Source organism: Vanessa cardui, chromosome 9 (assembly GCF_905220365.1).
Source record: "Vanessa cardui chromosome 9, ilVanCard2.1, whole genome shotgun sequence".
Lineage (NCBI taxonomy): Eukaryota > Metazoa > Arthropoda > Insecta > Lepidoptera > Nymphalidae > Vanessa > Vanessa cardui.
The window spans coordinates 10,957,856-10,976,197 of NC_061131.1; the positions used below are offsets into that span (position 1 = coordinate 10,957,856).

Here is an 18,342-nt window from a genome sequence, read left to right on the forward strand (position 1 = left end):
TCATATATTTTATTTTTATTATTTACTCTTATATAGTAAAAGTATATTATGTCTTAGACTTTTTCTTCTTCTTGTTTTTAGTTCCGGGCAATTCTTTTCTTTTCTTATCCTCGGTTTTGATTTCTACATTTTCGACTTCCATATGATCATCCTTGCCCTGCTGTACGTAACTGACGCCCGGTATGAAGGGCGTCACGAGCTGGAACACTAGCTTTCTGTGTTGCAAATTCGAACTATCCAGTGTGAGTCTCACTGTTAATTCGTCGAATGTTTTGAATACAATGTCGTTGCAAATTTGAACGTTCTCCTGCGTAACAAAAAAAACAAAGTTATTTACTAATATGAAGAATGAAGTAATACAGCGAGCTTAACCGAAAAATGACGTCGGGTTTATAACCACTGCTGGGCTAAAAGCCTCCTCTCCCTTTGAGGAGAAGGTTTTGGAACATATTCCACCACGCTTTTCCAATGCGGGTTGGTGGAATACACATGTGGCAGAATTTCTATGAAATTTGTCACATGCAGGTTTCCTCACGATGTTTTCCTTCAACGCTGAGTACGAGATGAATTATGAAGACAAATTAAGCACATGAATCAGCGGTGCTTGCCTGGGTTTGAACCCGCAGTCATCGGTTAAGATGCACGCGTTCAAGCAGTTCGGGTTAACATTAACACTTTATTCTATGAACAGAAGATAATTTGGCTGATAACATTGCAAACGCTGGATGACCGATGCCTTTTACTAAACAGTCAAGGCGGTTTGTTGAACGGCTAATCTAACAAAGTCGGCTGCGAGAAAAAGTAAACGACTACTACGGCTAAAATTGTGAGACTAAGTTATTATTTCCAAGTAAAAATCAACTCACCTCCTCGTTGTATGTAAACTTATCAGACGGCAAATAAAGTGGACCCTCGAGTCCATACTTGGGGATCAACACTTGAAGAGCGTTTCGTTTCACAGCAAGAACGACTGCCGCTTCGACTTCCTCGCGATTCTTAAACAAAATCTGAAATACAAAATATTTCAACATTGAATTAAAAATTGCAAAGGTGTTACGCCGGGTCGAGAGAGAGAGGGGCGGGCACGCACGTGCGTGTTGAGCGCGACGGAGGTAATTTAACATTGAATTAAAAGTTGCAAAGCTGATAGGTCGGGCTTGAGAGAGAGAGGGGCGGGCACGCACGTGCGTGTTGAGCGCGACGGAGGTAATTTAACATTGAATTAAAAGTTGCAAAGCTGATAGGTCGGGCTTGAGAGGGAGAGGGGCGGGCACGCACGTGCGTGTTGAGCGCGACGGAGGTAATTTAACATTGAATTAAAAGTTGCAAAGCTGATAGGTCGGGCTTGAGAGGGAGAGGGGCGGGCACGCACGTGCGTGTTGAGCGCGACGGAGGTAATTTAACATTGAATTAAAAGTTGCAAAGCTGATAGGTCGGGCTTGAGAGGGAGAGGGGCGGGCACGCACGTGCGTGTTGAGCGCGACGGAGGTAATTTAACATTGAATTAAAAGTTGCAAAGCTGATAGGTCGGGCTTGAGAGGGAGAGGGGCGGGCACGCACGTGCGTGTTGAGCGCGACGGAGGTAATTTAACATTGAATTAAAAGTTGCAAAGCTGATAGGTCGGGCTTGAGAGGGAGAGGGGCGGGCACGCACGTGCGTGTTGAGCGCGACGGAGGTAATTTAACATTGAATTAAAAATTGCAAGGCTGATACGTCGGGGTCGAGAGAGTGGCGGGCACATACGTGCGTGTTGAGCGCGACGGAGGTAATTTAACATTGAATTAAAAATTGCAAAGCTTATACGTCGGGCTTGAGAGAGAGGGGCGGGCACGTACGTGCGTGTTGAGCGCGACGGAGGCGCGCGCGGCGAGCTGCGCGTGTCGGTGGCGGTAGTTGAGCGTGTCGCACAGCGCCTGCGCCGCGCGCGTGTCCAGCAGCGCCGCGTGCGTGGCGTCCGCGCCCACGCTGCCCGCCAGCAGCCGGTGCACGACCACGTCCGCGTACCTGCCCGCACGAACGTTCAATTATAATAGTTAATTATAATAATCAATGTTGTTTTTTTTATGGTATAGGTTGGCGGACGAGCATATGGGCCACCTGATGGTAAGTGGTCACCATCGCCCATAGACATTAACGCTGTAAGAATTATTAACTATTCCTTACATCGTCAATGTGCCACCAACCTTGGGAACTAAGATGTTATGTCCCTTGTGCCTGTAGTTACACTGGCTCACTCACCCTTCAGACCGGAACACAACAATACTGAGTACTGTTGTTTTGCGGTAAAATAACTGATGAGTGGGTGGTACCTACCCAGACAGGCTTGCACAAAGCCCTACCACCAAGTAAACACATATAAAGATGTATCACCTCGAATGTTACCCATATTCAATTTTTTTTTTTTTAAGTGTTTAGTGATAAGTCGATGGTGTAACTTTTTACAATAAATAAATAAATAATACAGTAGTGTCATTTATATAAAATCTTTATAGATATTGACGACCTATGTGGTCGAGTAGTGTGTACACCGGTTTTCATGGGTTTTACTTGGTGGTAGGGCTTTGTGCAAGCCCGCCTGGTTAGGTACCACCCACTCATCAGATATTCTGCCGCCAAACAACAGTACGCAGTATTGTTGTGTTTACGGTTTGAAGGGTGAGTGAGCCAGTGTAACTACAGGCACAAGGGACATAACATCTTTCCAACCTTTCCCAAGGTTGGTGGCACATTGAAGATGTAAGGAATAACTACTATTTCTTACAGCGTCATTGTCTATGGGTGATGGTGACCACTTTCCATCAGGTGGCCCATATGTATAAAAAAAATTAAAAAAAAAAAAGGTACTCCGAGGTAACGAGTTTTATTCCCGGCCGAGTCGATGTAGAAAAAGTTCATTAAATTTCTATATTGTCTTAGGTCTGGGTGTTTGTGGTACCGTAGTTACTTCTGATTTCCATAACACAAGATTTAGCTACTTACATTGGATTAAGATTAATGTATGTAATGTTGTCTAATATTTCTTAAATTATTATTAACATTAATCATAAATAAAATGCGTTATGGTAATATTGTTATAAGATTACAAAATTTTAGTTTACCTTCGTATGGGTGATGTGAAATGGGTATATATGGGACACGCGAGCCCGTAGTGGTAGAATTCCTCCTGAGTTTTAGAACCGCTCGAGAAGTAAACCGCTTGCTGCATGCAACGGGTCGCCATTATTCGTAGCAACGTATTGAAAAACGGTCGCTCAGGTATGACAGCTTCATTCAAAGATTTTGAGAACGATTTGTTCGTTGATACATCCAATTCGAAGCCCTGTAAGATGAAATGTTTCGTTAACAACAGAAAACATATAAGAATAAAGACAGATTCACACTGCAATAATTCGCTGTTTAATGTATCAAAATGAAACATTACATACAAAGTATGTAGCATCAACAAAATTCGTAAAACCGATCCCATCCGAATTAAGTATGCTATCCCAACTCATCAATATTTATTTATTATGTGAATATGATCTTTACACAAACTTAATAACTTGTAATATCATATGACATAATATATTCGTCAATTTGACGCGTCGATTTACATGCACTTGCTTTCTCTGATTGAACTGCCGCGAGAAGCGACGAATAGCGTCGAATGGCGAAAAGGGAGCTATTTCTAATAATTGTATAAATCGTCAGTAATCGGTTTGAGTTTGCCGATGCTACATCTAAGTTGTGTCGTATTATAGCAAAGTGTGTACCTGTCGAGAGTCGAGATGGCCCAGTGTTTAGAAGGCGTGCATCTTAACCGATGATTGCGAGTTCAAACCCAGGCAAGCACCGCTGATTCATGTGCTTAATTTGTCTTTATAATTCATCTCGAGCTCGACGGTAAAGAAAAACATCGTGAGGAAACCTGCATGCGACAAATTTCATAGAAATTCTGCCACATGTGCATTCCACCAACCCGCATTGGAACAGCGTGGTGGAATATGTTCCAAACCTCCTCAAAGGGAGAGGAGGCCTTTAGCTCAGCAGTGGGAATTTACAGGTTGTTTTGTTGTGTACCTGTCGGCTGGCGGCCTTGAGGAAGGCGTTGAACTGCGCGGGCGGCGGCGCGGGGTGTCGCCGCAGCAGCGCGCTCTGCGGGTAGTCGGCCGCAATCCGCTCGGCCACGCTCACGTTGGCGAGCAGCATGAACTCCTCAACCATGGAGTTCGTGTCCACTATGCGTTTCGCCTGCACTTCCAACGGCTCGTGGGTCTCGGAGTCCACCTGGAATTAATTCGGGTTGTCAATACTATATATTAACAGCAACAGCAACAACAGCCTGTAAATTCCCACTGCTGGGCTAAAGGCCTCCTCTCCCTTTGAGAAGGTTTGGAACATATTCCACCACGCTGTTCCAATGCCGGTTGGGGGAATGCACATGTGGCAGAATTTCTATGAAATTTGTCACACGCAGGTTTCCTCACGATGTTTTCCTTCACCGCTGAGCACGAGATGAATTATAAAGACAAATTGAGCACATGAAACAGCGGTGCTTGCCTGGGTTTGAACCCGCAATCATCGGTTAAGATGCACGCGTTCTAACCACTGGGCCATCTCGACATATTAATAGCAATATGAATCCTTAAAAAAAAATATGAAAATATTACTTGGAAACGTATTTCAGGCGAGGCCAGCAGTAGCGCGCCGTTGTCGAGTCTTCTCTGTTTCAGTTTCTTCGCCAATTTATTCAAGAGGCGCAGGGAAGTTGCTATCTCATCGTTGCGCGAAGTCTCGTCTATCGCCATTTGTGCCTCTTCATACGTCATCGCTGCACGAGACTAGAAGTAATCGACAAAATTTTACATTAATGTAAAAAGTCACATACTTTAAACCGGTTAAAACAAATGAGGACATGATAATGATACACAGAATTAAAAAATAAAATAAAAATTAGAATATGTACTTCTTAAATTACATATTTTCACTTTAATATGTTTTATGCCAATTTACTTAAACATATGATTTTGATTTAAACTTGCACTCACTTATGGTGACTACTGACTACATAAAATAGGAAAAAGGATTTACACAATGTTTTTTTCTTAATGTCAATTCTATATTCCTGAAATAATCCCTAATGAGGCTGTTAACGTTACCGAAAAATATTTTTTCATATATAAATCGAGTGCAAAACAACGTAACATCTCTGCAATTACCTTTATCACACTCTTGTGAAACTTCGTAGACAATACGTGAGCATTTTCATCCAACTTCCAGATACACGAGAACGCCAACCTCTCCTCGCCGCCCCGTAACGAACACAGGTTCGAACTCAAGAGTTCTGAAAAGTAATATCATATAAATTTACTCTCGACCGGCTACTGAAGTTACTGAGTTCAGTCGGTGCGTCGCGTAGAGAGTCGAGATGGCCCAGTGGTTAGAACGCGTGCATCTTAACCGATGATTGCGGGTTCAAACCCAGGCAAGCACCGCTGATTCATGTGCTTAATTTGTCTTTATAATTCATCTCGTGCTCAGCGGTGAAGGAAAACATCGCGAGGAAACCTGCATGTGACAAATTTCATAGAAATTCTGCCACGTGTGTATTCCACCAACCCGCACTGGAACAGCGTGGTGGAATATGTTCCAAACCTCCTCAAAGGGAGAGGAGGCCTTTAGCCCAGCAGTGGAAATTTACAGGCTGTTGTTGTTGTTGTCGCGTACCGGGCACCATGTCGATCCTCTTGTCGACGAGGTAGACGGTGGTGGCGCGCGCGGCGGCCTCGCGGTCGAGCGCGCTGGCGGGCCGCACGAAGTGCGTGACGTCAGCGATGTGCACGCCCACCTCGTAGCCGCCCGCCACGCGCCGCGCGTGCAGCGCGTCGTCGATGTCCGTGCAGCCCGGCGGGTCCACCGAGCACACGCACGTGCCGCGCAGGTCCACGCGCCGCGACAGCTCCTGCCGCACGAGTTACGAGCACAAACGCGTTAATAGTGGCACTACGGTACTGCCGGCATGTTTATATTCATTTATCTTTAAATGTTTTTAAATTGAATCCGCACTGGACCAGCATGGTTGAATGGTTGAATAAGCTCCAAGCCTAATACTGAATATTGACACTAACATTTTCACTTTAAATAATACAGTAATATTATTTATATATAAGCGGAGATTTTTTTGTTTTTCTACCTCCTCTGGAATGGTCCAGTTGTCGGGCGGCAGGCAGGCGAGCACAGCTTCGCTGAATCTGGCGTGCGGCACATCGTGCTCCAACAATATTACTTCATTCTCCGCGTCTTTATCGCCTGAAATTATGAAGGAGTAATTAACTTATGTATCTCGAACCGAATGAAACTTAAACCCGTTAGAATCAAAGAACGAGTACAGACAAACGTACCTGAGAATTATTTATTTCACACGATTTGCTAATTACGCACTACAAGCGTTTCTTGATTAATGTATTTTTATTTTTAACACAACTCTGTTCCACCTAAGTACTCATATCCACTTAATTTTTCTCTCAATTTCCAATGACGATATCACCGAGATTCAAAACGCATTTTTTTTACAAATGTACAATAAATACCATAGATAATTCAAGACATATTGACCAATAATGTGACAAATCAATATCAAAGATTATAATTTGTTTTCCTAGAATTGGAATAGGCTATATTCAATTACATTTATTTAATTTAAATTCTAAGTTATCTATACTAAAATTATAAATGCGACAGTAACTTTGTCTGTCTGTTTCTCTTTCACGGGCTAACTACCGGACCGAATGCTACCAACCTCTAAAACGCGAGGCCACTAGTAAGATAAAACTGGTAAAAAAACACTTTTTCGTACCAATAGGTCCAAGAGATCTGACGAAATGTCCCAATGGATAGCGACTATTCCTCGGCCAGGAGTCCAAGGCGACGAGGATGCGCTGCGAGGCGAGGATGTCGCTCTGTCGGGTCTCGATGCGCACGCGCGGTATGCGTTTCTCCGCTGGCGTGAACAAGTGACGCGTAGCTCCTGTAAACAAAGTATTGTTTTTCTTCGTATCTTGAATTTCTCTTCAATAACTCAGTAAAATGAGAAAATTTGGAAATTAGGAGATCCTTAAACAACGCTTACGTTGAAAAAGACTTAACATTTTTTTTTTTTAATACGTTCTGACAGCTAATGTCGTAAAAATAAAAATGCATACAAATCGTTTTTGTTCATCAGAAGATGAAGTATTTATATTTATTTGAAGTTTGTCTTTCTATAAATAACTTAGATTCGGTCTAAGGGAAAATGACGCGCAACTCCGTCGCATCACCGCACTCGTGCCAAATTTATATATGGAGACAATTTCATTTTATGCGACTTTTATACATATCCGTTTTATGATAGTTTAAAGAAACTAATCGGATTTTTTTTCATTCGCGTTAGTTAATTATAAAAATTTGACCAAAAGAATAGACAAGAAAGAAAAACGACTTAAAAATCCTAAATCTAAATTAGAAAGAACGCGTAAGTATACCAAACGAACTATTGAAGAATTTTCCAAATCTGTTCAATCGGTGATACAGTCATCATAAAAAAAAACATTCATGTACATAATTTAGATAAGTTTTTTGAAATAGAATTTTTGTCACATGCATTAATATAATCCAGGGATTGCGAGATTTATGGGAAGTGGAGAGTAATCTAAGATCTTATCTGGACAAAAAAACACAGCTGATAATGTGTATAATTTATGTATAATTCATACACTTTACCCAGTAAATGTCACAAGAGTTGTATGAAATTCTGCACCATGTATATCTAATCTGAAGTAGCAAAGAAAGAAATACTATGTGCAATGAAACTAAACCTTCGGAACAGGAAAGAAATTCTGTGGCCAAATGCGAGATATTTTATTGGCTATTATTATGCAAAGCCAGATTCCAAATTTTAACTAATATTTGTTAATTTATATTAATAACTGTTTTTTTTTTTTTAATTATAAACCTTTGCAGATCAAATTCAATGTTTAGATGCTTGTAAAAAACAACTGTTAGCCAATTATAAAACCACACATATGGTAAACAAAGCGTTCCTTAAATATAGAATTGGGACATATTATTTTGCTTATACAATACTTAAATGAAAAAAAACTATTCTTCTCACCTGGAAATTTACTAGGCAATAAAATTCCACAATACTGCCGCCATTTCCTTCTTATAATGCCTACAACCTTGCCAGTTGGAGTTATATCATCATCAGCTTTACTTATAGTCAACAACTGAGACTCTTCCTCTAGAAAATCACCGGGATCTTCTGTTTTGTCTTCTAGGACAATATCACTGGGTTTGCTCCATTGTTCTTGGGGTAATATTTCTATAGCCACAATATCTCCATCGATAGCTCTGTTGATACCTATGTGGCCTTGTAACAATATCTAAAAAAAAACACATCTATAAATTATTATATTTGTTACAATATTTTCTTTTAATAAAAAGGATTGCTTTAAAGTGCATAAATGAAAGTAAACATATAGCCTATTCCAGTGGCATAAGATAAACAAACCTTTTACATATTTTACATATTGCCTGGAATTTACTAAAAGTTTAGCTATATTGTGCATTTCCGCCACCAACAATTCTGCATTATTTTTTCTTAGTTCAATAAATGAATATATTTACTTATAATGCAATTTTATGTCATTATTTATAGTTACCTAAAATTAACTTTAATAGTACCAAAAATAAATAATGCAATATTAATAAATATAATACTGTAAATTCCATTTCTTTTAAATCATTACACTACACACAACACACAATGCACAAGTTGTAGGTAATACATATCACACTTCTGAACAAATGAAATAAATATACAAGACACTTACAGATTTTTCACAACCACTGATGGTAGCATTTCCTTCCAAGTAATTATCTCTTGATGCATGAAATGTACCCTGATGCAAACTTCCACTCCTGATGCCAGCATGAATCTGTGTGGGTGTCAAATGTGCAGGATAGAGGGCATCCTTCGAACAACTCTCTGGTATAACATTTTTTGATAACTTATCACTTAACCCTGGGAATCCATTCACATTCTTTATGTAGTCAGCAACTGTAAATCATAAACAATATTCATCAATATCCTAATAATTAACTCATGTGTATATTTGTGGTAAAAAAAAATTATAAATAACATTTCACATTTTAGATTTTTTGTGTAATAAAAAGCTCAATAGGTGGGTGTAAAAGCAGCACTGATTTACAGCTGTTCCCTTTACCTAAGAAATATTGCAAAATCAATATTAATAATAATTATTTTATTTATGAAATTATTTTAAAGTTCCATTATTGCAGTACTAAACTAATATGTATTAGCGTTTTTTGTCAAGAATTTCTCAAGAGCAATCAATAAAGTTGGGATGGTATCTGTGTTATTCTCCCTTAATAGATTGAATAAGCTGATTTAACAACACAAGTCATATTAAGTTAAGTCAAATCAATTATATGCATATTTAATACATAATTAAGTATTTTTATTTCTTAAAATTTCTTTCATCATTCATCATTCTCCTGCCCTTATCCCAATTTTATTTGGGGTCGGCACGGCATGTCTTCTCCTTCCATACTTCTCTGTCACACATCATCTCACAAGTAACATTCTTTCTAGCCATATCGTCTTTCACACAATCCATCCATCGTTTCCTTGGTCGTCCTCTACCTCTATATCCATCCACATCCATGCTCAAGGCTTTACTCACAATGTGTTCCTCATTCCTCCGCATTACATGCCCATACCATGATAGCCGCCTTCCACATAACTTTTCTTGAAATTTCTACTTCTTCCAAAATATACATATTAAACAATAAAAAAAAGGTAAATTACACATACCAGTGCAGGTTAAAATGCCTTCATCCTGAGCAAGTTGCCTATTCTTCTCATCATCAGTGAGAAGTACAATTTGTGGAAACTTTCCATTAATATTTTTTATGGATAAATGTGAGGCATACCAAGAGGCTGCTTTACGGATAGCTCTATCATTCCTGTCATTTTGCTTCTCCCCTGGGTTTCTCTCAACATATGTGTCTCTACAATACAGAATTAACCAGATTTCATAAACAACTGCAATAACTATTACAAACAAAAATATAATAAAATTATAGACTAACAATATAAAATTAAATCAAAATAAAGAAAATTGTTTGTGAATAATTTTAAAATAACAATGACTTTTAAGAATCTGTTGAATGTTTTTTATGTTAAAAATATATAATATTAAAAAAAGAAATTACTTATGATGTTCATTAACAAAAGAAAAGAATTTTCTCTTTTTATTTCCTATAACTTCCAACAATCTTTGAAAAATAGCAGTATTCTGATGTTTAACTTCTTCTAAAACAGTTTGTAAGATAATAACATTCTTCAGAGCATCTTCTTCTATGACATCTATCTGATGTAGTACCACATTTGTATCGAGAATCAGGTAATGATTGGATTCGAATAAACCGCATAATGATTCGGGATTTTCTTCCAAAACAATCTCATCGTCTTTATGGGGACAGACATTACACGCTGCTGAACCACATAATAAATCGTCACGTAGGTAATGTTCTCTTACAATCTGACAAATACAAAAAATAACTATAATTCAGCTTACAACACAATATTTACTTCAATGAAATGATGTCCAAACATAACCTCACCTTAAGTACATTACCGCGTTTTGTTTTAGTCAAAAATGTTTTAGTAGTCCACATTGTCACATTTATTGTAGCTAATAGATTTTATTTTAAACTAAAATACGCCAAATATTAATAAGCTGCAGTCATAAATTTACTTTTTTTCAAATTGTTTAGGTTCTGGTTCAGTGTTCTGTTGACATTTGACATCCCTGTTGCATTAACCATTATGACGTCCTAACCTAACTTTAATCATGAATCGATCTTTACTTGACTCGACTTACAGAATCGATTTTCACTAAACGAATTCGACTTTTTTTAGAATAACCAATTGTAAAATAACTTAAAAAAACATTAATTGCATTTTAAAATTCATTTCTAATAATAATATACTATAAATTGCTTTTAAAACCTAAATAGAAATCTATACTAGCTTCCCTATTTTTATATAATATTTTTATATAAACCAGCCACGATATTTTGTTAACCATAAAACAAGTAGCAGATTTCAACATTCAGAGCCCAGAGCGCATTGTAACAACGTGGTGGAATATTTTTCAAACTATCTCTTTAAAGGAGAGGATGCCTGGGCCATCAGTGGGAAATTTATAGGTTTTTGTTGTTGATTTAGTCAGTTTTGTTTGTATATAATATATATTATAAAAATACAAGCGGAAAAGATTTCTTATTTTTAATCGGTCTTACAAAATTCATTGAAACCCTGGCACCTGGTACCAAACATATAATATGTTAAATTAAAGATTCTTTAATACGTTTTGATTCTGTACCTATAAAATTTAAGTGACCGAATGGTATAAAATAATTTGGCTCTATTGACAGCCTGTATCATTATTATAATCTGTAAATTGCTATTTCTGAACAAATGTCATAACAATGATAACAGCTGATTACTGATAGCTGAAATATTTCTGTACCACAAGTTTATAAAATAATACTTCCAAATCTTTTAAATAAATTTCATAATTTTTTAGAAAAATACAATGACAAACAATGAATATATAAGTAAATAAAATAAATGTAAATAAAGAATACTATTTTTGAATTATATGATAAACTTATGTAATGAACATGAGTATTCGCTTATTTATGAAAAAGAGAGTAGTTGTAATGGACTGCATTGTGCACTTCTCTTCAAGACCTACATCTTCTGAAGTTTTAACCTCATATTTAGCACAATGTAAAGAACCTCCTTGGACATCATATTTCGTAAAGGTAGAGTGTGTATAAAGTGTTCTATCGATCATACTCTGTATTCTTGCCTTTATTTATTTAATCCTGAGCTGCGAACAATACGCAAAGAAGTTACTCCTGTACTTAATCTGTTTACTTTTGGAATGACCGTCCCAGTGAGTGAGGGCAACAAAGTGTATGATTATCGTGCATTTTCCACTATCTCTTGAGAATTACTGCCGTGGATGACAACGGTCATCATAAGGACAATCATCATTTGATAATAATAAATTATATTTGCATTCTACATTCTTACTACATTATTCTACATTCTTCTGCTTACAAAATCAAATATTACTCAAAAAAGCTTTCAAAATAAAAATAATCTTTATCCAAGTTTTCTCATAAAAGCAATTTTTGAGTCTATTTACAGTTTTTTATTAAATATAAAGCTACCACTAGTCGTAAAGAAAATTCTACCAAGAAGAACTTGCATCAAACTCAGTACTTATACTTTTTCAATAAATTCAATGAAATGAAAATAGTTTTTTAACTTAACTTTGTTTATGATTTTATGAGTATATAAAACCTTAAACAAATATCTATACAAAAATAGACATGTCGCTGATGCCCTTGCACTTGTCACATAATTATGTACAAAATTATGATGAGATTATCAGTTATGATTGTGTATCAATCAAATCAGCATCTTATTATTTTTTTTTATTATGTTTGTTAAATATTGGTTTGTTTTTATAATTTAAAAAAAGTGCTGGTCTATTTATATACTTAATACAATTAAATGAATAGTACCCATCTTTTACTTCATTGGAAATTACATTTCTTTCAGTACAGCAGTGTAAAAGATGATCAATTTGGAATGTCTAACTTCAATTGGAAGGTTGGCAGCTCAAATTATCAAATATTAAGGACTGGTTGCTTTCCATACATCAAGTATCATTGTTCAAGAAAAGAAGAAGAAGATTTAGTTACTTCGGATAGATTTATGAGAATTATCAAAATAGTTAATTTAGGTATTTACTTTTGATTATATATCTATGGTTTTTTTTTTAAATCTAACTACTAATTAAAGTAGTATTAAAATCTAAATATAAATACATACCTATATTTTATTTTAAACATTACAGTGTATCTATCTGTATAATAAAATTGGTGTCTAGTTGTAATATTAAACTAATCAGTTTTTGGTTCTAACACTGTATATAAACCAAAATATTTTTTATATATCAGCAGATATCCGATATATAATGAGGAGTAACTTAGGCTACTTTTGTCAAAGGTGCATGAACTTGCGACCACATCTATTTAAAATGTCATTAGGTTTATGTCTAACTAGTTAATGAAAGTTTTAATTGTTTATGCAATCTCCATAATGGGGTATTTTAATTATATATGTAAGATCTGAGAAAGGTGTTTACGAAGATTTAATACAAACTTATATTTCAACAAAAAAGAATTTATATAAAGGAAAAAATCGCCCTACAACACATTTTTGTAGTGAGCCGATTATAGAGATTTATATGGAATTTTTCAGGTATACCATGTTTACTCTACGGTCTTGCAGCGACACAACTTATCAAACACCAAGAAGTAGTATATACATCCAAGGGAACTGTCACCATCTACTTTTTGTTACCTGAACATAAAGGATCTCTGCATTAAGACAATGTGTATTGTCATCGTAATATTTGTTTATTTTGTAAATATATAATTATTTTACTAAGATGTTTTAATTTCCTGGTACAGACTGGCTATAGGTCTATTATTCTCTTTATCAGACGAGATGGTTTGCGGGTGCCAATCCAGACAAGCACCACTGAGTTGTCATGTGCTTAATTTGTGTTTAGAATTCATCTCATGCTCGGTGGTGTAGTGAAGGGAAACATCTTGTTACATGACTGCATGTGCCTTATTTCATTGAATCGCATCGAAGTAGCATGGTACAGTGTGGTCCAAACCAACGTGGCGAAGGGGCCTTAGACCCGCAATAGAACATTAAAGGTTGTATACTTGCTATTATTTTCGTTATTTTGAAGCAGAAGTTGATAAATTTAGAAATTCTTCCAAAATTTTATGCCTATAATAGTATTTCTATAATCCTTAAGAAAATATTTTGTCCTTCGAGTATCTCTTATTGATTAATAACATATTGTTACAAATAAAGCTAGCTAAAGTTACCATCGTCTTTTGTTATTTTAAAAATAAAAGTAATTGTCATTTTGAGAAATATTATTAGGGTAGATGTTATACCTACGTTTACTTATTTGCTTAATTTTCGGTTTAAACGAAAAAAATAGCTATTAATACTATTGATGTAGAGGTTATATATTATTGTTTTAGTTAATGTGTTGCATAGTTTTTTTGAGATGAAGCTTAATATAATTATGAAAGTTGGTGGAAAAAAAGCTATTAGTCCAAACAGTTTTGAAGCGAGTAACACTAAAACTTATACAGATACACATAAAGTTAAATAGCCCTCCAAACAAAAGTAATTTTATTAATTGGAAGTTCCGATTAAAGGAAAAGAGCGAATAAATCGCGAGCGAATGTGGATAGGTATAACCGACATATTATGTAGATGTGATTATCAGTCAGAATATCTCTTTGGTTAAAAATAAGCCCAGGTTTATACGTAATGTAAACGTACATAGTCAGGACAAGTAGTGTTGTATGGTATTTAAAAGATGGCGAATGATATTTTTTCTTTTACCATCATCTACCTACTATTACCTACTTGTAACTTGTAAGTTAGGGTTTGTAACATTGTGACATACGCGGCCATAACAACCGTAATTGTAAAACCGTGGTTTTTATACTTATTATACGTATATATTTTTATACTTATTATAGATTTAGGAGATTCGTTTAACTATGCAACTGGCTGGAAAGAATAAAATAAAAAAAGAACAAAAGCGCGCGAAACCTTATCAAGCAGTAAGGTCAATATTGGCGCGACTTGTAATTTGCTATAAGTGTTATTTATTTGGATTTTGGATTTGTAAGCTCAACTGAGTAAGTAATTTACTTCAATATGAATGATTTGGTGATTTATTTATGTTAAAATATTTTCGAAGTTAGTTCTATTTTGGTTTATTTGTAAATGATTGAAGTTGTTTATATCCTGATTATTCTGTTATTTATGTCTTTTTTTATCTTTTTTACTTCTGTATGCTAAATATACTTAGTATATATGTTTTTTAAATATTTAAGGCCTTTTTGTAAAACTTTTATATAAGATTTCAAAGAAGAAGGCGTATCTTTTATTTTGTTTCGATATTTGATTTATTTTCAGTTTATTAAGTTTTTACTTGCTTATAGCTGCAGGTATATGTTAACTAAAGATAAGTAATGATAATATATTTAAATATGAATAAGAAAGTTAAACAATGAAGTAGTTATTATATAATTTATTATTATCCTTGGAAAATGTAAGGATTCAACTTCGTTCTATACATATTCCGCTAAAGCTCCATACAATACTTACCGTGGTATAGTATAACTATATTATAAAATTATAACCGTTTGATAATTTATTCAGGTCATTTCCTCCTCAGCCCTTGTCTCATGATTATTGAGAATTCAATGCAATCACTTACGTTAATGAATTATTACTATTTGCATTTCCTGGTAATTATACAAAATTAGAACGAAGGATGGACACACGTTTGTGAAAGTAAAATATCAATCAGTAATATCAACTCAAGGCCGACTTTAACCATCTATGAGTCTCATACTGGACATGGATTCTGTGTCATTTTATTTGATCAGGGTTGGAATGAGAAGGTCCAAGACGAGCCCTAGAAAATATGGGACGACCCTTTTTTTCTTTATTAGCGATCGCAATTGCTACGAATCAAGACTGACTCTGAAGATATGCATAAAGTATTGAGTGTATGTAGGACAGGAGGAGTCTCCAGAGTTCGGCACTCCTCCCATATTTGGCACCCTGGGCGGTCGGCAGCGTTGTATCTACTAAACACTAATAATAGTACTGCCGGCAAGAAAAGATTGGATTTGAATTCACGTAATACTTTAGGAGTTTAATTATAGACATAGCTTGATATCTTTTTGTAGGTATCTTTTACCTTTGATATAGTTAGACGCCTCAAAAATATCGCGATGCTTGAGACATTCTCAATAGACTTACTTTTGACTATATATTATGACGTGTGTATTTATATATCGACGTCCACAAATGAATTTATTTTTAAGCAACTATTGTATCAAATATAAGCAAACATAATAATGTTTAAAATGTTATAAATCATGTTCTAAAATGAAAACAATACTTAAACGTGTAATCGCTATTGTTTATTGAAGGTTATCGCAAAATTATGATATAATTTCATTCATGCATGTCTACTTACGATTAACAAAGGCAAAGTTAAATAATAAAAATAAAGAAATGTGTATATCGCAATCAATTGCTTAAATATGTCATTAAATTAATAGTCATCAGCCTAGACACTACTAAATAGCGCCGTTCAACCAGCGGCTTGAATGATACCCGCCAATTTATCTGGTCTGTGACATATAAATAAGACCAGTAAGACCAGTAAGTAAGTAAATAAAGGATAACATTATTACATGAAAGTTCGATATTCTCAATTTAAAATACGGAAGTGGTATTTGGAGGATTATTTTTATTGTTGAATTATAAAATGATTTTATAGACAACCTTATTCTCTAGTAAATAGTATTTTATACGTCTTTACCAGCAAAAAAGGTGCCTACTACTGTCCAGTAATAATTCAGCTGATTATCAATTTTCTATGATAGTCACTTTCAATATTTATTCGGTGAAAAATAATTATTAGATTTATAAATAGTCATTACTATCAGTATATCATACCTCTTTATCAAAAACAAAATCTTAAAATTATCAACCAAATCTGAACACATACAACCATGCCCTTTGGTCGCCTATTGCATCATCCATGTCATGCCAATGAGTAGTCAGAAAAAAGTAAAATATTAAACTACTTAGTTAATTATTATGGTTTTAGTGTAAAGCATTCAATAATTAGTGACAATAGGATTATATTCTTATTTATTTCATAAGTTTTGTCCAATTCCAAATACCTTAAGAAATATTTACTTGTATTGACGTAAAATATTGAAATAGGAGTATGATGTACTCATAACCTGAAAATTAAAAAAAAAATTACTAGCCAGTAATACAAAGATGACTTTCACAGATAAGATAATTTTAAGATTGATTTTTTTTTTCATCGTATTGTGCATTCGGCTTATGTTCCTATAATATTATACCCTGTAATATATCAAAAGAAAAACTATTACTTACCGATGAAAATGTTTCCAAGTCCAAATTGGGCAGTCCTGTGAATTTAATGCTGACAGGCTTCTGTGATCGCATAATAATAATAATAAGATTCTGTCGTACGAGACGTCCTAACGGTGTTTCATGCCAACCGCTGCTCCAAATAGCATCTCCAATAGAAAAAGCCTGCAGTCATTTAAATAATGTTAATGCCATTAATTGACCGAATTTGATAAAAAAAAAAACAAATATAAATATTACGAACAACTTTTTGCAAATTTGCGACTCGTGTGTTCACCGTGATACATGATGAAATAATTATCAAACAAATTAACTTAAAAACTAAAATGTCATTTTATTTATGTTATTATGTAGATAACCTTTAAGGTTTTGCGCATTTGCAAAGTGAAACATTTGCTTATTGTGTGAACAATTTATAAAACTATGTCTGTCAGAAATCTAATCTGTGTTATTTTCAAAATGATTGTATGTCATACGTTTTCTGTCGATCATTAACCAAAAACAATCTTTTACCAAAAGTATAATGGGTATCGGTAAAGTATAATCTTGGTATAATGGGTAGGTATACCAAAAGTATACCCATTATACCAAGAATAAATATACCTATACAAAAAGGGACTAGAAAATATTTATAATCTAGATAATATTCTTATGATATATTCTAATGATATATTCCTTTCCAAATTTACAATTGAAGTGCCATACCTGCTTTGTTGTTTTCAATCAGCAACCAATAAAAAATGCTACATAGGCTAAAATAATCTTTTGCACATGGAAACCAACTTTCCTATGAAATTGATGTTTATACATGTACGATGAGTAATATAATTATATTGTGTAAAAACACACGCTATAATATCAACAAAAATACTAAGCTCGGTAACGGATATGTAAATTGAATAAACTTTATGATATACTATATTGACGTCTAAAAAAATTAAATACAAAAGCTTTAAAGTAACACGTGCATTCAAGGTTGTATTATGATAAGAACTTTTATCATTGCGATGAGATAATTAGTACGAGTTAATTTATATGTATGTTTATTGTACTCGATTAATTGTTTTACGCTTCTTATGTGTTATGATTTTTATGTGTTATGCTCCATATAAAGATATATTTAAACGCTACAATAATAAATAACAATAATCTCCACAGTCTCAAAATAAAAATGTGAAGAATTTTT

At 34.8% G+C, this 18,342-nt stretch overlaps 2 protein-coding genes across 3 annotated transcripts; one reads left to right on the forward strand and one right to left on the reverse strand.

Moving 5' to 3' along the window:
• Positions 1-13: 13 nt before the first annotated feature.
• Positions 14-17,178, reverse strand: LOC124532231 (exosome complex exonuclease RRP44). Its single transcript, XM_047107005.1, has 16 exons — positions 17,160-17,178; positions 10,667-10,835; positions 10,256-10,584; positions 9,855-10,051; positions 8,851-9,077; positions 8,130-8,400; positions 6,837-7,007; positions 6,174-6,289; positions 5,708-5,942; positions 5,200-5,324; positions 4,651-4,821; positions 4,061-4,267; positions 3,100-3,320; positions 1,837-2,005; positions 867-1,007; positions 14-307 (listed from the first exon to the last, which is right to left on the reverse strand). Exons 2-16 carry the CDS (start codon positions 10,718-10,720, stop codon positions 47-49), a joined length of 2,895 nt encoding a protein of 964 aa, XP_046962961.1. The 5' UTR covers positions 10,721-10,835; positions 17,160-17,178; the 3' UTR covers positions 14-46.
• On the forward strand, positions 10,813-13,573 carry LOC124532232 (uncharacterized protein C15orf61 homolog). 2 transcript variants are annotated; one of them, XM_047107006.1, is made up of 3 exons: positions 10,813-11,875; positions 12,684-12,867; positions 13,389-13,573. In XM_047107006.1, exons 1-3 carry the CDS (start codon positions 11,726-11,728, stop codon positions 13,514-13,516), a joined length of 462 nt encoding a protein of 153 aa, XP_046962962.1. In that variant the 5' UTR covers positions 10,813-11,725; the 3' UTR covers positions 13,517-13,573. The 2 variants fall into 2 exon arrangements, with proteins under 2 accessions (XP_046962962.1, XP_046962963.1); XM_047107007.1 differs by having other exon boundaries at positions 10,815-11,875; positions 12,689-12,867.
• Positions 17,179-18,342: the final 1,164 nt, after the last annotated feature.